This window comes from Sapajus apella, unplaced genomic scaffold (assembly GCF_009761245.1).
Source record: "Sapajus apella isolate SASKATOON/1434 unplaced genomic scaffold, GSC_monkey_1.0 scaffold2, whole genome shotgun sequence".
In the NCBI taxonomy this organism is placed as follows: Eukaryota; Metazoa; Chordata; class Mammalia; order Primates; family Cebidae; genus Sapajus; species Sapajus apella.
This window is the reverse complement of record NW_022436942.1, coordinates 910,252-931,133: the sequence shown is the minus strand read 5'-3', so window position 1 is coordinate 931,133 and position 20,882 is coordinate 910,252. Positions and strand designations below refer to the sequence as shown.

The 20,882-nt window shown below is 36.2% G+C and overlaps 1 protein-coding gene across 14 annotated transcripts in view; it reads left to right on the top strand.

The window, feature by feature from the left end:
- Positions 1-20,882, top strand: part of CCDC91 (coiled-coil domain containing 91) — a 387,119-nt gene that overhangs the window by 167,789 nt on the left and 198,448 nt on the right. For all 14 annotated transcript variants that reach the window (XM_032283654.1, XM_032283609.1, XM_032283642.1 and 11 more), the window contains one exon: positions 11,695-11,772. In XM_032283654.1, coding sequence (XP_032139545.1) covers positions 11,695-11,772 — 78 coding nt within the window. The remainder of the gene's footprint in view (positions 1-11,694; positions 11,773-20,882) is intronic.

The following is a 20,882-nucleotide window of genomic DNA, read 5'->3' as shown; positions in this document are numbered from 1 at the left end:
TAACACTCTTTAGAGTTGTTAATGTAGTATTGAATTTCCTTCAGTTAATAGCTTGTTTATACATTTCTTTACTCTTAGCTATTATTTCCTCTACTGTCCCCGTTAGTACCCTATCTTTTTCACCTTTGGAAGGGACGTTAGAATTGCCGCTGTGCTGGTCTGGATTGCAGGCAGTGGGATAAGTCTACCAAGTATCTCTTCCTCAGTCCGTCTAAAGACCATCTAAAGACAACACCCTGTACTTATTCACGAGTTCCTATATTCCCTCATCTACTTAGGGGTATTGCTGTCCCCACCTTCACGCCTCAAGGCCTCTCTTTCACTTGGTCATCAATTTTCTGAGGATGTTAATATTATGATTTTTTGTTCCTACATAATGTTTCTTCTACTTGTGCTTTTTCCTTTTCTGTTACAGTCTTCTGATACTTGTTTTTCGTTTAGAGGCTTTCTCTAAATGATTTTTTTTATCCACAGGTATCTCTTATTTAGTAATAGGGTACAAAAAGTTGTTTGGAAGCTCTATGCTGACTAATGGGGCATTCTGTAGAGCAGGCTTAACTGTAGGGTTATATGACAAGGCTGTTTATGGTCAGCCCTCTCCCACTGTCAGTGTCTTTAAGCAAGGCTAGTTTTATGAGTGTGAAACCTCTGCATTTGCACAGGACCCTGTGTTTATAAGGCTCCCATGCTTGGCTTAATCTACTGTTGACATCTTTAATTTCTTAGTTTTTTAGTAAGGGTTCCACATTTTTATTTTATATTGAATCTCAAAAATTATTTAACTGGTCCTGACTTTCTAGTTAGGTTTGATAACATTCCCTAGAGAAGGTCCACTTAGTCTTCTGTCTGGTGAGGATAACCCAGGCTAAACAGGAAAGATTTCAGGACCTTTATATTTGCTGTGGAAACTTTTACTACTTTTCTTGTTTTCTGTGATACTCTTGCCTTCATCTCTGCCTAGTGTTCCCAGTTTAGAGACCTTCTGTAATGCCTGCTTCAGAGAATAGACCTTCATTATTCTATTACAACTGTATAGGGTCAAGCTCCCAGGTCTGCAGAGTGGTAGAAGTGATCTGGGGAGGACTTCATCTTACATAAACTTTCAGGCAACTATCCTGTTCTTAGCATTCTTTTTACCTTCACTTCCAGAGTACTTTGCTGTGCCAATTCCTGCGTATTTTGGGTTTTCTGCAATATTATTGAATAATTTCTGCAGTATTATTGAATAATTTCTGCAGTATTATTGAATCATGTCTCACTTTCACATTGCTTTTTTAAGATTTAGTTTTTTTTTATTTTGCTATTACAGTTAGCACACATGCATCTGCTTGTATTCTTCTGTTTTCTCAACTTTGACTCTTGCTTTTATACGTTTGTACTATTAAAAGCAAACAACAAAACAGAAAACCTACACTCTTTCAGATGTTTTAGTTGCATTTTAGGTGGCAGCAATAATAAATACCTGTGTATAATCTGCCATTTTTTTAAAGGTCTGGTATTATTGCTATTAATTATTATTGAGATCTGTGTTAAATACTTGATATTCTGTTTAGGAGAGTTAATTTAGACAAATAATAGTAATTGTTTTTAACACTTAGGTAAGAAGTAATTTGAAAAAGGCTATGTCATAATCAGGAGAAATACCTTATTGTATTAATGTGCTAGTGTCCTGGGCATACACTGGGCAAAGTAAAAGTTGAGGTACTTGAGGTTTTTGGTGTGTGAAGGAAGAAGCTCATTCAAAGGACAGTGGAAAAGTTCAGTATTTGATTTCTAGGGCTGCTGTAACAAATTACCACAGACTTGGTGGATTGAAATAGAAGAAATCTATTCTCCCACAGTTCTGGGGATTGGCAGTTTGAAATTAATGTGTCAGCAGAGCCATACTCGCTCTGAAGTTTCTATGGGAAAATCTTTGCTAGTCTCCTCCAGTTTCTCAAGGCAGGTGACATTTCCTGGCCTCTGGCAGTCTGACTTACTCCAATTTCTGCTTCTTTCATGGCCTTCTTCCCTGTGTCTCAAATCTCCCTCTCTTTTCTCTTGTAATCAGTCATTTAATTTAGGGCACATCCATAAATATTTACCTAATGAATCCTTAATTATAATGCAAAGATCCTATTTCCAAATAAGATTACATTCGTAGGCATCAAGGATTAGATGTTGGACAGAACTTTGTAGGGACACAATTCAACCTGTTGTGGTGTTCCTCCTGGCCCCACAAAGTTTCTTTCCTTCACTCTGCAAAATACATTGAGTGAGTACTAATGTTCCCAGAAATCTCAACTCAATATATCAGCTTTACATTCAGAATCTCATCTAAATAACATTAACTCAAAAGTCTCAGTGTCATTATCTGAATCATCTAAACCAGATGTGGGTGAGACTGAGACTGAATGTGACCAAAGTTCTTTTATTGGTAGCTGTGTGAAACTAGAAAACAAGTTACCTGTTTTCAGAATACAGTGGCAATATGGGCATCAGATCCCATCTGAAAGAGAAAATTGGAAGAAATAAAGGGAATCATCAGTCCCAAACAAATTTAAAACATGGGAAGGAAAATTCATTAGGTTTCAGGGCCTAAGACTAATATTCTATGGCTTGATACTTTACCCTGTGAGTCCACGGCTACAGTTTGGTGAGTTTCTGGACTTATGGCTCTAGTTTGGCTATTGTCTGGGTCTGTGCTCTAGGTCAGTTGCCCTCTGTGCCCAGGACCCTGGCCTGGTTACGTTTTGTACTTGCAGTTCTGTTGCTGTCTATGCCTGTGACTCTGCTGGCCTCTGTCTCTGCACCCACAGCTCAAGCTGTGGCTCTCGGCCCATAGCCTTAGGCTTTGCAATCATGGTACTAACCCCAGGCCCATTCCTCCTGTTTTTTTTGTTTGTTTGTTTTGTTTTTTTTTTTTTTAAAGATTAGCACATATTTATAGCTTCCTGGTCTCATTAGCTTACTTCCTCCCTGTAGAATCTCAGCAGTCTGACAGTGATTCTTTATTTCATTTCTTTTTCTTTGATACTAGGCTTCATCCTAGGCTTGCTGTATATCTCCTTTATCCTAGACTTGCTATACTTCTCTTAGTATAACATTTTCAAAAACGTTGTGAATCTGCTGAGTTAAGGGAATTCATGCTATTAGACAAATAAGTTATCCACAGATCCTTTCTGGATAGCCCTATACAGTCATGCCTTGAAGATACTGAAAAGTTTGGTTCCAGACCACTGCAGTAAAGCAAATATTGTAGTGAGTGAGTCAGATCAATGTTTTGTTTTCTCAGAGTATAATAAAGTTACACTTATACTATACTGTAGATTATTGTGTGTGTAATACCATTCATGTCTAAAAAATGTACCTACCTTAATTAAAATGCTTATTGTTAAAACATGCCAACAATCATCTGAGCTTTCAGTGATTGTCATAATCCTTTTGTTAGTGAAGGGTTTTGCCTCAGTGTTGATAGCTGCTGTTGATAAGGGTGGTGGTTGCTGAAGGTTGGTGTCGCTATGGCAGCTTCTTAAAATGAAACTGCAATGAAGTTTTACTACATCGGTTGACTCGTGCTTTCATGAAAGAGTTCTCTTTAATGTGCAGTGCTGTGTGATAGCATTTTACCTACAGTAATGCTTCTTTCAAAATTGGAGTCAGTTCTCTCAAACTCTGCCACTACTTTATCAATTAAGTTTACGTAATAATATTCTAAATCCCTAGCAGCCATTTTAACATTTTCACAGTGTCTCTACGAGAACTAGATTCCATGTCAAGAAACTACTTTCTTTGTAAGAAGTAACTCCTTATCTGTTCAGGTGTTATGTGATTGCAGCAGTTCAGTCACATCTTCAGGCTCTACTTACAATTCTAATTTTCTTGGTATTTCTACCACATCTGTGGTGGAAAAGAATCTTTTTTTTTTTTTTTTTTTTTTCAGTAGTCTTCAACAATGGTCTTAAAATAAACCCTCCTGTAAACCGATATGCTGTCATCCAGGCTTTGTTCTTCCATTGATAGAGCACAGGCAGAGCAGCATAATGCTTAAGGGCCCTGGATTTTGTGGATGTTAAATGAGCATTGGCTTCTACTTAAAGTCACCAACTGCATTAGCCCCTAACAAGAGTGTCAGTGTGTCCTTTGAAATGTTGAAGTCAGTCATTGACTTCTTCTCTCTGGCTGTGAAAGTCCTGCATAGCATCTTCCAAGAAAAGGATGTTTTGTCTGCATTACAGATCTGTTGTTTAGTGTTGCCACCTTCATCCATTATCTTAGCTAGATCTTCTGAATAATTTGCTGCAGTTCTACATCAGTATTTGCTGCTTCACCTGTTATTTTTATCTTACGGAGATGGCTTTTTTTTTTTTTCTTCAACATCGTGAACCAATCTCTGATAATTTTAGATTTGTCTTCTGCAGCTTCCTAATCTCTCCTAGCCTTCACAGAATTGGAGAGATATGACTTTGTTCTGAATTAGGCTTTGGCTTAGTGGGGAATGTTGTGGCTGGCTCGGTCTTCTCTCCGGAATACTAGAATCAGCAATAATGCTGTTTAACTTTCTTATCATTTGTGTGTTAACTGGAGTAGCACTTTTACTTTTTTTCAAATCTTGTCCTTTGCATTCATTCACAATGTAGCTGTTGGCATGAGAGGCCTAGATTTTGGCTGCCCTAAGCTTTTCATATGCCTTTCTCACTAAGGTTAATTATTTCTAGCTTTTGATTTAAAGTGAGAGCCATATGACTGTCACTTGAACATTTAGTAATTATAGCGTTATTGATTGGCCTGATTTCAATAATACTGTGTTTCGGGGAATAGAGAGGCTCTAAGAGTGGGGTAGGTGGGGGAATGGCTGGCTGTTCACTCAGAACACATGCAACATTATTAAGTTTGCCATCTGATATGGGCATGATTTGTGGCACCCAAAAACAATAGTAACATCAAAGATAACTGATCACATATCACTGTAACAGATGAACTAATAATGAAAAATTTTGAAATACTGTTATAATTACCAAGATTTGACACAGAGACAGAATGAGCACACAACTGTTGGAAAAATGGTGCTGATTCATGGAGGGGAACAACACATACTGGGGCCAATTAGAGGGTGAAGGGTGAGAGGGGGGAGAGGATCCTGAGGAGGAAGAGGATCAGGAAAAACAACTAATGGGTACTAGGGTTAACACCTGTGTGGTGAAATCATCCGTACAACAAACCCCAGACCCAAATTTTCTATGTAACCAACCTTCACATGTGTCCCTGAACTTAAAGCCTTCAATTTGTAAAAAAAAAAAATGCAGTATCTATGAAGCACAGTACAGTGAAGTGAATTACATGCACTTAGTGGTTTAAAAAAAAACAGAAATTTATGTTATGGAGATCAGAGTTTTAAAAATTAACATTTTGGCAGGGTCGTACTGCCTCCAAATGACCTAGGGGGAATACTACGTTACCTCTCCCAGCTTCTGTTAGTGCCTGATATCCTTCAGCATATGGCAGCATGACTCCATCCTCTCTCTTTCTTCACATGCCTTTTTACTCTACTTCTCTGTCTCATATCTCCCTCTCCTTTCTTTTATAAGAATACAAATAATTGGATTTTGGGCCTATCCTAAGTCCAGGATGATCTCATCTTACGTTTCTTAAGCAGTTGTGTCTACAAAGATATTATTTCCAAATAAGGTTACATTCACAGCTACCAGGTTTAAGGACTTGGACAAACCTTTTTGGGAGGTCATAATTCAACCCATTACAAGTACCACTTTTAGTGTATTTAAATATGTGAAGACAAATAATACTATGGCCAGAAAAACTCATTATGTAGATAAATGACAAGAACATTAAAAAGTGATTTTTAGTATTCAGCCATTTTCCTTTTTTTTTTTTTTATTTGATCAAAGTTTAAAATGTATTGAGAGGCTGTGGTATTAGAAAGCTCCTTTCTGCATGTGGGGTTAAAATATAATAAAGCTTTGGAGACTAGATTTAAAATGGGAAAAGTCATAAAATAAGAATTCTAGGGTGTTTTAGATTCTTATTGTTTGGGAGGTTTGTAGATCTATTGCACATGCAGGTTATAGGCCTTTTCTTTGACATTCAGTGACTAGAAATGGTTTCTTGCTGTAACCACAAAGTAGAGAGGATTGGTTGTAATTGTCCCATACAAGTAGACACAAGCTGTTCTTAGGATTGCAAACTTTGTCTCCTCTTCCCTCCTCCCTCCTGCCTGTCCTTTTTTCCTCCTCCTTTCTCCCTCTTTCTCCTTCCCTCCCTGTCCTTCTTTCCTTGATACTTTTCTACATCATTTTCTTCCTTCTTTCTCTCTCTCTTTTTTTTTTTTCTCCTGTGCTTGGCCTGAGTTAGTTTTGAGCTTCTGCCTTTCAAGGCTCTTTCCCTTTGAAGATCTTAACAAAGCTAATGATAAATAATAATCTGTATCTGATGCAGAGTGGAGATTCTTTCCTATTGGAGCACTTAATAAGGCAACATTGAAGTAGAAGTGGGAACAGAGCCAATCCAACCAACAAATTAACCAGGATCTCAGCTGGGGTTTTGCAAAAGGCTAAGTTTCTCAGGCTGTGCAGGATTTGGCCTTCATTCTTTAACACAATATGGTTGGTAGAGGACATGTTGTGCTAATGGATAAATCATAATGGCAACAATCATGACACTGTTATAAACATATCATTTTCTCTTATGAATTTCACTTGAGTGGTTGTTTTCATCTTCATGGTGATGAATTTAGTGTGACCTGTTCATTCCTTTTTTGCTCACCACCAATTTCTTAATGCTTTGCCTTAGACATGGGTGTGAAATTGTCATGTTTGGGGTTTGTAAATTAGCAAACAGGAAAATTGATTACTTCTGTGCTTGTATGAGTAGATTGTGAGGTTCTTTGCATACCTTCCTCATTGTATCTGTTAGGAGAATTCCAGGAGAAGTTTGCTGCCTTAATCTTGTTTTTGATTGAGAGGATTCAGCAAAGCTCATGGCTTTGGATTCTGCATGCCATGAATTTCATGCCATTTGTTAAGTCAGCCACCAATGGGATAGGTACAGAATTAAAATTAATCTTTTGAGATTTTGGTTCTCTTACAGTCTTATTAAGGGCATTCGTTTTAGTATTAGGGATAGATTGCTATGGCAAAAATGCTTTATTTCCATTTGTAATATTTATACTTTTAGACTGATTCTTATGCTTGTGTTTTTTTTCTTCCATTTTATATTTGTCTAAATTATGGAATTAGTTTGTGAGACTGGGGATGATTTTGAAGGGTCTGTCATGTGCTATTGCTACCACGTGTGTAGAGGGATTGAGAAATGAGACAGAATGGAGAGGTGGAGAAACATGTATTCCCTGGGAAAGACTTCTGTTGCATAATGCTGTGTCATGCTAGTGAAACTTATTTTCATGGCAAGATTATGGCTTCTTTAGGAAAAACAACCAGGCTTATTCCAGCTGTCAAGTGGTGGGATTGATGAGAAATGAAGAGGTGGTGTTTTGTTGTTTTTCTTCTCTTTTGATAATATGTATGTATGGGATAATCTTACCTTCTTAGCACTACTTTGGCATTTATAGTTAGGCCATTTAGGTGTGTTGGATTATTCAGATTTTGGTAGGGGGCATTTTGTACCATCTGTCAGAATTTTTTCATGTATTTGTTATGTGTTATCCTACCATTTTTATTTTGATTTCTTGCCCCACAGATTTCCTTCTGGAATATCTGGACGTGTTTGTGTCTGCCTTCTCCAATATAGTTGATTAGTTGTTGTGAAAAGGATGTAATCTTGTGGCTTCCAAGAAAGTGGTGGTGAAACCTATATTGGAAAACCTTTCTCAATCAGATGATATTTGCTTATTATGTTCTGGTAGGCTAATTATAGACTGGCTGTTGACAAAATAATTTGGAAGGTGAGAAGCAGCTGCTTTCTGATAGAATATAATGTAGCTAGTTGATCTTTGGAATTTCTCTGTCTTTTTAAAATCACTGTAATAATTCATTCCAAACACATCAATTAAATGCTGACTTTTAATCATCTGTGTAGCAGAGGATCCTATTGCTGTGCATGAATTTCTTAGAAGCGATTAGTAGGGTTTTTACTTGGCTTGGCAATGGCCAACACAAATAGAATACGAGCTTTTTAAAAGAATGCCTTGATTCAGGTACTTGAATTGCGTGTTGTCATCAATATACCAATGATAGTTACCAAAATTTTTGTGAATATTTCATTTTTTTTGGAAAGAGCCTTTATTTGTTGATTGTATGTTTCCTTTTTTACATGTGTATCTGTTAAATTTCTTGAATACTCATCGTGTCCAGGCATATAAAGAGTATGAGACTTAGGTGTATTTAATCATCTTAGCTAAGAAGCAGTTGAGATTGGAGCAGTTATGGGTAGTGGAGGATCATTTGAAATGTGCTTCCGTTAACCTTTGAAAGGCACCATTGCATCAGTTTTGTCAGACCAAAATTTCTGGTTAGCAGTAGTGAATTGATGAATGACTGTTTCACATTTTACAGACCATGATTAGTTATGTGTCTTTGCTTCACAAGCATGTATAAAACATAATATGTGATTCTGTGTTTTATTGAGTTATATACAGAAAACATACCTGTTGAGGGATTGAGAATACATTCAGATAGCTTGATTTTTGACAGGATATTTTCAAATAAACATTAGGGTGGCTATCAGGAAATCTGAGTTAGGCTTTGCTGTGCCTTTATGTAACAATACCTGGCACATAATCATATTTTAATGACCTGTGGGAACAAATTTTTTGACTTATTTGGGTCTCAGTATCCTCATTTATAAAATCAACATAGTGGAATAGTTTATCTTTGAAGTATCTTTTTGTTTAAAAATTCTGCAGTTTTATTTAAGGTGAGGGCATTTGCCTTTGTCTTCTCTTTCTAGTGATGTTTTGGGGTTTGACATTTTTAAAGAAAGTTATCACTATGGTCAAATTTGGCTTGACTCCTTTAAAGATAGGCTGTAAATATTTGGCTGTATAGCCTTGAAATGAATTTTGGTATGACTACTTATTTATTCCCATGTTTTCAACTACACAGACTGTTGTGTTACAATGTGGTTGTATGATTGCCATTAGTAACTTTTGAAGTAAGCAAAGGAGGGTTGATTGATCTTTTCATAACATACTGTGTTGGAAACAGATGTTTGATGCGGCAAAGAAAAATTAGCACTGAGACCAAGGATCTTTTAGAAGGTCAATTTTTACTTCCTGGACTGCAGGAAGGGTAACCTTTCTAGTCATTTTACCATGAGAGTACAGTGAACAAAGGAAAGCAGACATGTTTTTTCCTTATGCATCTGGGGTCATCCTTACTGCTGTGTCTGATCTCCATTGGCTGGAGCCAGATTTCACAATCTAAACAAAGCCCAATTGGCTAACAACTTAAAACTTCTCTAAACAGGTAAAAGCAATGGAAAGCTGGGGCATACCTGTGAGCATGTCCAGCACAGATATCTTGGTTAAAGTACAAGAACATAGAATGTACTACGTCCCTGTAAGCATGGCATGTCTAACAGCTACATAGGATAGGGTTTAACAAAGAGTTATTAGCACACTTATGATTTATTCTTTAACAAGAAAGGAAATTTTAAAGAGGAACTTTTCTACTTCTCACGTATCGTATTATAGGATAGCATTAAGAAAGTTGGAAGTGTATCTTAGAAATAATTTATTCCAGCTCCCTCATTTAACAGTTAGAGAACTATACCACAAAACTTTTTTAAATTTATGTGCTTAACTTGTATCAGAAAAAGAACATTAATTTTATTCTCACTTAGTCATTCAACAAACATCTCCTTGAACCTGTTAAGGAGCCTTTTTTTGAAGATCAGATTGTGAATAATGTTATTAACATTTTTATTTTGATGTAAAATAGTTCTGTCTCTAATTCTGTCTCTCTCTGATGAAGAAGGAAACACCTTTCACACTTCCCAAATATATTTGGCCTTCAAATCTTGACCATTTTATTTCTTCTTTATTTAGTGCTTATTGACCAAGCTGACATTCTGTATAAGGCACTATTTAAGGTACATATATTCAGTGTCAAGTAAAATTTCACTCTCTCAAATTGAACTTATTGTCTGCGAAATTTTTCTGATGTCCCTTTTTCCTCACCTTAATAAGCTCCATAGTGTTGTAGATTACTATCACTACCTTTTCCAATATAGTAGGGCACAAAGGCAAGGAACAATAAATGGAAAACATTTGGTAGTGATAAGTGCTATGAGAAAAATAAAGCATGATTAGTGGATAGTGATCAGTGGTGTACTATTTTATGTAAGAGTGGTCAGGAAAAGTCTCTCTGGTAAGATAATTTTTGAGCAGGATCTAGAGGAAGTGAATATGCAGTATCTGGGGAAAATAGCATTTGAAGCACAGCAGCAAATAGGAAATATAGTAAGTTTAATAGTCTTACACTTTTAATAGCACGCCAAAACTTTTTAATGACTAATGTCATTCAGAGCAAGAGATATTGAGTGATTACACTATAATTGAAATGGGTTTTTTCACTTCATTATCATCTTAGCGCTTGTTTCACTTTTCTTCTCAACTTTTTTTTCTTTTTCCTTTCTTTGGCTTACTCTGTTGTATGTTTGTTAAAGGATTTTTTGAAAATATTTTCAATCATATTAAATATTCTTTTTGCTGTAGTCTGCATTTTTTTTTTTTTTTACTGTCTTTTGGTTTCCTAATCCTGTTTCTGGCTCTCTTTCATCTGTTTATGTCATCTATTGAGTTATTAATAGTACATACTTCTCAGGTCTAGAATTTCTGTTTTATGGATTCCAGTTCTCTGGTGAGAATCTCTATCCTGTTCATTTTTCTCTATTTCTCTTCCATTGTTTGGATGTGTTAAGAACTCTTACATACATTTTAAAAACTCTTTAATAACTAGTATCTAAACCATCTACGGACCTATTTTATCTGTTTTCTATGTGTGCGTATATGTGTGAGAGTGAGAGAGAGTGTGTGTGTGTGTTCCTTTTTGGTTTTGTCTGTTGTTATCTCTGAAAATTTTGTTTTGGAAGCTGGACATCATATTCGAAAAACTGGAAAGACTGTAGGATATTAAGAATTTCCAAAGAGAGTTCATCCTTTCCTGTCCTAGTAGGTAGAATTAGGGGCTAATCACCTTGTTCCGGTGGGTCTCAAACTTTGGGATGTATTAGAAATATAGATGCCAAGGCTTGTTGCAGTAATGCAGGGTCTCCCATCTCTTGATCCAGTTCAAGAATGGTCAAATGCCCCAAGGGAAAAGCACCTTTGCCCTGTGTTATCCTACCTGTCAACATGTTTTTCCTTCTTCTGTTGCTTCCCTTTAATTCCTCATTGCCTCAGTGTTCCCCATTCCTTTAGGCAAAGCTCATATACATATATATATGTGTATACGTATATATACATATGTATATATACGTATACACATATATACACGTATATGTGTATATATATATGCATATACACATATACATATATACACGTATACACGTGTGTATATACACACACACACACACACACACATATACACACACATATGTATCTTTTCTTTTTGTTTCCAGCTGTAGCATTGATGTGCCACAAACCACTCAATCCTTCATGGAAGCAACAGTAGGCAATGATTTTATTCTGAAAACAAAACAGAAGAAAAACTCATGGTTTTATTTTTTTTTTTCTTTCAGGAAAAACATAAACAAGAATTGGAAGACATGAGGAAAGCTGGTCACGAAGCCCTCAGCATTATTGTGGACGAATATAAGGTAGAGGTTTGAGAGTGTTGTTTCTTTTATTAAACCTTGGATAACTTTTGTAAAAATTGTACACATGTAGGTATATGCAAACATAAACATATTATATGTGCAGTCTTATTTTGGCATAGAATTTCTTTCCATTGAGCAATAAATGTTCATTGAAAGCGTACTTGATGTATTACAAAGGAAATGTTAGACATTGGTCTACATTTGAGAAAGTTTGAGAATATTTGAGATATGATATCAGCAGATGAAGAAATTCAAGTACAAAATACTATAGAATTAGTTGCTAGATTATCTTTTGTCTCTGCTGTGTGACAGGAAAAAAATTAAGGTATGATATATATTGAAAAAATATTTTAGCTTTTTGCTTTTCTTAAATAGATTTGGGTACACTTAAGCAATAACAAAAATTATAATAAATGTCAATATTACTGATATACAGTAAAACTTTAAAATTATTTTTAAAATTATTTGATTCTATGCCTGCATAAACTGAATTATGTAAAGCACATTGAGCACTTAATATCAAGTTTTTATTTCCCTTTAAACTTCATGTTAGATCATTTTGCTTTTACAAGTTATGAAGGAATACATTTTTGTTGAAATAAAATTCAAACAATTCTCCCCAGAATAAACCAGTACATTCTTCTAAGAGATTTCTCCATCTACTTTTATATATTTATATGCTCATAACATGCTATATAGTTTTGATTTGATTTAAAAAATGTTATCTAACTAAATTTACTCTTTCCATATTTACTTACTGACTTGGAGATATTTTCATGTCAGCACATATAAGCTTATCCTGGTTTTGTTACTCTTCTATAGTTTTCATAATATAAACATACCATAATTTGCTTAACCATGCATGTGTAGCCATTTAGTTTTTCATTGTTCATTATAATAATAAATGTAAAAACTTCGCCCTATTACAGTTGGAATATGGTAGTTTTTGTGTTGATTAAACTTACTCACTAGACTTGATAGAAGTTGATGTCATTTTACTTGGTAATTTAGTGTCAAAAGCTTCCTTAAGAAATCATTTGGATAAAAGTAGGAAAAGAAGTAAATCCAAGATTAAGTGAAAAGTGTTTATTTTTTTTTTTTTTACCTAGAGTATTAAAATAGTCTACTAGATATGTCTTGGGACATGAAAGGTTATTTTTATGACCATGCCCAATATAGTAGCTGATGTTCATTATTAAAAAGGTCATCAAAAAATGTATGATTTTGACCAGGCACAGTGATTCATGCCTGTAATCCCAGCACTTTGGGAAGCCTAGGTGGGCAGATCACCTGCGGTCGGGGGTTCCAGACTAGCCTGGCCAACATGGTGAAACTCTGTCTCTATTAAAAATATAAAAATTAGTGAGGTTTGCTGGTGGACACCTGTAATCTCAGCTACTTGGGAGGCTGAGGCAGAAGACTTGAACCTGGGAGGTGGAGGTGGGAGTTACCCGAGATTGCACTATTGAACTCCAGCCTAGGCAACAAGAGTGAAACTCCATCTCAAAAAGGAAAAAGAAAGAATCTGATTTTGGAGAGAGAGATCCAAGATGGCCGTTTAGCAGCAGCTCAGGATTGCAGCTCCCAGTGAAGGCGCAGGGAGTGAGTGGACGACAGACTTCCAGATGAATTTTTGTTGCCCACGGACCAGAGATTCCCAGCGGAGAAGCTCCACGGGTTGCCAGCGCGACTCTTGGCTGGCACTGCTGTTTTGCCAGCGTCCCGGCGTGGCAGTTCTCAGTGTGGAGTATGCGGGACTGGGTGCCCTTTTAGTTGGTGTTTGGAGCTCTGGGAAGGCAGAGTTGCCCATTCAACTGATTGAAAGGGGGACTGAAGCGGGAAGCCAGACTGGGAGATTCCCGGGCAGAAAAGCACCACAAATCTCAACACTGCTGTTTCAGCCGACCAGGGGAGATTGCATAGATCTGGCGCCATTTTGGCGGGCGACTGGGGCACCTGGGAGAGAATGGACTGTTTAGTTAGGAAAAGAAAAAAGGGGGCTCCAAGGCTGGAGCCAGGTGATGGGGCTCGACTGGTCCCACCCGCACAAAAATATAGCAATTGGAAACATTGATGTTTGAGAGTTTTACAGCAAGCACAGCTGAACCCAGGAAGGTCCAGCTCTGTGGGGGAGGGGGCGTCCGCTGAAGGAAAACAAAGAAACAGAAATAACATCATCACCAACAAGCTGGACGTCCACTCAGAGACCCAATCTGAAAGTCAGCAATTACAAAGATGACAGGTGGATAAATCCACAAACATGGGAAGAAACCAGCGCAAACAGGCTGAAAATATCCAAAATCAGAATGCCTCTCCTTCTTAAGGGAATCGCAGCGCCTCATCAGCAAGGGAACAAGGCCTGATGGAGAATGAGTGTGATGAATTGTCAGCATCAGGCTTCAGAATGTGGATAATAAGAAACTTCTGTGAGCTAAAGGAACATGTTCTAACCCAATGCAAAGAAACTAAGAACCTTGAAAAAAGGTTTGACGGAATGCTAACGAGAATAGACAATTTAGAGAGGAATATAAGTGAATTATTGGAGCTGAAAAACACAATACCTGAACTTCATGAAGTATGCACAAGTTTTAATAGTCGAATTGACCAAGCAGAAGAAAGGATATCAGAGGTCAAGGACCAACTCAATGAAATAAAACGAGAAGACAAGATTAGAGAAATATGGGACTATGTGAAAAGACCTAATCTACGTTTGATAGGTGTACCTGAATGTGACGAAGAGAATGAATCCAAGCTGGAAAATATTCTCCAGGATATTATTCAGGAAAACTTTCCCAACCTAGCAAGGCAGGACAATATTCCACTCCAGCTAATATAGAGAACACCACAAAGATATTCATCAAGACGAGCAACTCCAAGGCACATAATTATCAGATTCACCAGGGTTGAAATGAAGGAGAAAATGCTAAGGGCAGGCAGAGAGAAAGGTCAGGTCACCTGCAAAGGGAAGCCTATCAGACTCACAGCAGATCTCTCAGCAACCCTACAAGCCAGAAGATAGTGGGGGCCAATATTCAACATCCTTAAAGAAAAGAACTTTCAACCCAGAATTTCATATCCAGCCAAACTAAGCTTCATAAGTGAAGGAAAAATAAAATCTTTTGTGAAGAAGCAAGTACTCAGAGATTTCATTACCACCAGGCCTGCTTTACAAGAGCTTCTGAAAGAAGCACTACACATAAAAAGGAACAACCAGTATCAGCCATTCCAAAAATATACCAAAAGGTAAAGAGCATCAACATAATGAAGAATCTACATCAACTAATGGGCAGAACAGCCAGCTAGCATTAAATGGCAGTATTAAGCTCACATATATTAATCTTAAATTTAAATCAACTAAATGCCCCAATCAAAAGACACACACAGGCAAATTGGATAAAAAGCCAAAAACCATTGGTATGCTGCATCCAGACCCATCTCACATGCAAGGATACACAAAGGCAAAACAAAGGGATGGAGGAAGATTTACGAACCAAATGGAGAGCAAAAATAAAATAAAATAAAATAAAAAGCAGGAGTTGCAATTCTCACCTCTGATGAAATAGACTTTAAAGCAACAAAGATCAAAAGAGGCAAAGAAGGACATTACATAATGGTAAAAGGGTCAATGCAGCAAGAAGAGCTAATGATCCTAAATATATATGCACCCAATACAGGAGCACCCAGATACATAGGCAAGCTCTTAATGACTTATAGAGAGACTTAGACTCCCACACAATAATAGTGGGAAACTTTAACATCACATTGTCAATATTAGACAGATCAACGAGACAGAAAATTAACAAGGATATCCAGGACTTGAACTCAGACCTGGAGCAGGTAAATTTAGTAAACATGTACAGAACTCTCCACCACAAGTCCACAAAACATACATTCTTCTCAGTACCATATCACACCTACTCTAAAAGTGACTACGTAATTGGAGGTAAATCACTCCTCAGTAATTGCATAGCATTTCACAGGTTTAAATGAAATATTGGTTGGCTGCTTGTTTGTTATTTTACTCCCTTATTCCTTCCTGTCTCCATTGTTAAGCACAATTATTGGCATAAAAGACTGCATTTTTAGACTGCATTCTAGCCTGGGCAATAAAGCAAGATGCCTGTTATCTCTCCCTCTTTCCCTTCCTCTTTCTTTCTCTCATTCTTTTTTTTTTCTTTCTTTATCTGTTTCTTTTTTTCTTTCTTTCTAAAAAAAAATAGTCTTATTTTTATAGCATTGATTTTTGGCCCTTTTACAATTAAATTTTTTTTTCTATTAACATAAACCAGTTTTACAGTTACTGAGTTGAGGAAAATTTCTATATTATTGTAGTATTGAGTTTCACATCTTCTTTTATCCCTGACACTGAGGGTAGGAAGAATTAAAATACAATTGGCCTAATATATTTGCAGATTCCATAACCATGGATGAGAAATTTGGGGGAAGGAAAGCAATAAAAATAACATTACAACAGTGAAAAGTAACACAGATTACTTGCTATCTAAAAAAAAGGGAAGCATATGATAAAATAATTATTACATGAACTTCACATGCCTGAATCTAGAATGAGGAAAAATATCATTCCTCTTCTTATTGTGTAATATGCCACAAACCATCAACACTTACATTATGATTTTTTTCTATCTGAATTTAATGAAAGCTGATTCTCAGTATATTTTAGAACACCTTGCTTGCAAAATTTCACAACAACCAATATATCTGATATTTCTCCTCTGAGTACTATAATATTAATGTACAAGATGTGGAATTCAACAAATCATATGATTAATCAGTGTGGAATAAATGTTCACTGATGTAAAAGTATTTATATCCTTTGACTATAAACTAACTGAGCTCTGAAATAAAAAAAATTAAATATAACTTTGTAAGCAATTTGTTTCAATTCCTAATCCATTTTTACAAGGCAACCATAAAATTGGAAAGTTTTACATTTCTCTTTGAGTGCTAAATAATGACACTCGACAAATAGATAAAATGAATAGCTCTTAACCAAGTTTCTTCAAAATTACATTTATAAATTCTAGAATGGTTTTCACTTATTATTTTAACTTCCTTAGTTGCCTATATTGAAATTTATACCAATAAATATGTTTGCAGCAAAGAAAATATTGTGGAGCTAGAACTAAAAAAGTATTTAAAACATCATATACTAATCTTTTTAGAAAAATATCTATGTACATTCACAATAATAAGACAAGTAATTTTTCATTAATATTTTTAAAGCTGTATTTTACTGTAATATATGAAAATATGGTAGATGGTTTATTAATTATTAGGTATTTAGAAAGGAAACCAAAATATCTCTAGTTGCTGTTGCTAACAAAAGTGTGAACATTCTCTTTGCATTTATTCATTTATTTCAACAAATATTGATTACTTATGCCAAGGATTGTTAATACAGCAGTGAGCAAAATATTCAAATCCTTGTTCCATTGAGATATATGTTCCACATCTACACTCTGTAACTACATATGATATTCAGGAAGGCAGGAACTTAAAATCATAGCATTCCTTGACATTTCAATTTTCAGGACTTCACACTTTTACCTCTCCCTCTCCTATAGGTGTTTATCAAATATGCAACTGAAATAGAAAAATCTGCTAGTATCTCACCACCAGCCCTGGCTCCTGGGGATTTTACATCCTTAAAGTTATCCTGGACTAAATGCAATCAGTCACTTTTTTCCTGTCCAAATTGAGTTGAAATATTGTTGAGAAGTTTGAAAAAATATTGTCTTGGAAAAGAAAGTGGAAACTACCAAGAAAAGTAAAACAGAAATGAAAAAAGCCTAAACTGTAATTCATAGAAAGATACCTTATCTTTGTATAAACTTCTGCTTCCAGAAATATGAAGACATACCTTTTGATATTTTTTCCTACTTAGTGCAGATTAAAAAATAACCCTGGGTATTTTATATAAAATATAGTCCCTGAAATAAGTTTCTAAAAATAAGAAACAGGCAGACTACATGGTAATGGGTTCCCTGCATTTTCTTTTTACCTTTTTGTCCCACCAAAGTACTAGAGAAAGTGAGTAACCCAGAAATAGCAATGCTCACTAAAAACAAACCTCAAGGAAAGCCTACTCTCTCTAACCAAAAGCCTCCACCTAACAAGACAGAAAACTGTTAGATAATAGTCATTCTACTTCCACCAAACACCATAGGAAAAAAGAAATGCAGCCTCACCCCTAACACCGCCAATGAAGGCTGGTTAGAGAGAGAACTTAGATTTTCACTCTTACCAAGTTATAAATGAGGAACTCTTCTGTCTCCTCACTGGGTGGTGTTAAAGAAGGTGGAGCAGGGAAGTAGGACTTTTATTCACGCTGGGCAATAAGTCCCCTTCCCACAAGTGTCAGGATAGGCCACGTAGGAAGCCAGACTTCTATGCTAACTTGGTGTTGATGAGGTGTTCCTCCTTTTCTGTGTTGGGAGGCATCAAGGGATATCTAATGGGAGTCAAGACTGCATTACTGCTTGGTAGTAATGAGGCCACTCTTCTGTGGTTTCACTGGATGCTATGTGGGGAACAGTAATGTGGCACCCTTACTCTTCCCAGCCAGACTGGTATCAGCAGAGGCCTAGTGGGAAGCTGAACTCCCAGCCATGTCCAGAAATAACAAGGAGGTCCTTGTTCCCTGTACCCTGAGTGCTAGTAGAGGCTATGTTGAGTACCTGAACTTCCACCCTACCTGGAAGTTTTCCTTTTTCTCTGCTGGAGTGGTGTCCTCCCAGAAAAAGTCTCCTGAGACACGATTTTAAATGTCCAGACTTCAATTAAAAATACTTATATCAAGAACCAAGAAAATTTAGTCTTGAATGAAAACTGAAAAGGACAACAGATGTTGAACTGAGCTGATTCCAATTTTAGAATCATCTGACAAGAATTTTAAGTATCTGACAAGGATTTTAAATCATTAATTACAAAAATGTTTTAGTAAGTGATTATGAACTTTCTTGAAACAAATGTAAAAATAGAAAATATCAGCAGTGTCAGCAAAGTGGTAGATTGTGTAAAGAAGAACCAACTGGCAATTTTAGAAGTAGAAATGTAATAACCAAAATGGAAAACTCAGGTGGGCCCAATAGTGGAATGGAGGAAGTAAGGAAAGAATCAGTACATTTGAAAAAAGTAGAATTCACCCAATTTGAACAGTGTAGAGAAAACAGGCTGAAAACAAATGAATAGGGGTTTAGGAATTTGTGGGATTCTGATGAAAGACCTAAAATTCATGTCTTACAAGTCCTGGAAGGAGCAGAGAAAAAGGCAGTACTTAAAAACATTCAAAGAAAAACTCAAAATTTTCCAAATTTGACAAAAGATACAATATTGCATATTTGAGAAGCCAAATGAACTGCAAATATGATAAAGACACAAAAAAAATCCATGTCAGTACCCATAATAATGGTTAATTTATTTGTTCTTTTGACTGGGCAATGGTTTCGAGATATTTGGGCAAATTTCATTAATGTTTTTGTGAGGATTTTTAAAAATTTGTGTAAGATTAACATTTACATCTGTGAACTTTGGATATAGCAGATTTCCCTCCCTAATATAGGTGGGCAACATCCAATCATTGGAAGGCCTTAACGGAACAAAAACTGACCTTCCCTGAGCAAGAAAGGATCTGCCAATAGACTGCCTTTGGACCCAAGTTGCAACATTAGTTCCTTTCTGAGTCTCTAGCCTGTCAGCCTTTTTTGCAGAGTTTTAACTTGCTAGCCTCCATAATCACATAAGCCAGTTTGTTAGAGTAAGTTTATATAGTTGTACATACATGGATTTGTTTCTCTGGAGACCTTAATATACACATAAACTTCCCTCAACCAAAAATTGAAATATCTTAAAAGCAGCTAGAGAAAAATGGCATTTTACCTGTAGGAGAATAACAGAAATATGATAGATGTTTCATCAGAAACTATGGAGGTCAAAGGAAATGGAGCAAGTACTGAAAAAAAAAAATTCTTAACCCAAAATTTTGTATCCAACCCATATTTCCTCTTTAATTCCTTTGTCATTGAGTAACTTATTTTTGGTGACTACAGTTACTGAGGTTTATTTTATGGCTTAGCCTCTGATCTATCCTGTGAATTTGAGATGAATGTATATTCTGTTATGGTTAGGTGGAGTCTACTCTAGATATCTGTAGGCATAGATGGTTTGTAGTGTTGCTTAGGTTTTCTCTATGCTGCAGATAATCTGCCTAATTTTTCTAGCCTTTATTTAGTGTGAGGTGGTGAAATCTCTAATTATTATTATTGAATTGTTTATGTTACTTTTAATTCTGTCAGTTTTTGCTTCATATATTTTTTGGATATTTTTGTTAGTTGCATATATGTTTTTATTTGTTACATGTTAATGTTGGTTTATTTTCATACTGCTATAAAGAACTACTAAAGATTGGGTAATTTATAAAGAAAAGAGGTTTAATTGCCTCACAGTTCTACCTGGCTTACAATCATTGCAGAAGGTGAAGGAGACACAAGCACCTTCTTCATAAGATAGCAGGGGAGGGTGGCAGAGAGAAAGAGAGTGTGCGCCTGAGCACTAGTGTGTGAGAGAGTCCAAAGTTGGAAATGCCACACTTTGAAACTATCAGATCTTATGAGAACTCAGTATCATGAGAACAGCATACTAGAGATCTGCCCCCATGATCCAGTCACCTCTCACCAGGTCCCTCCCCTGACACATGGTAATAACAATTCAAGATGAGATTTGGGTGGGGACACAAAGCCAAACCATATCATTCTGTACCTGGCCTTCCCAAATCTCACGTCCTTCTCACATTTCAAAATATAGTCATAACTTCCAAAGTCCCCCAAGGTCTTAACTTATTCCAGTATTAACCCAAAGTCCAATTCTAAAGTATCATCTGAGACAAGACATGTCACTTCTGCCTATGAGCCTGTAAAATCAAAAGCCAGTTAGTTACTTCCAAGATATATTGGGAGTACAGACATTGGTAAATACTTCCATTCAAAGTAGTAGAAATAACTAAAACAAAGTGGCTGCAGGCGCCATGCAAGTCTGAAATCCAGCAGAGCAGTCATTAAATCTTAAAGCTCCAAAATAATCTATTTTGACTC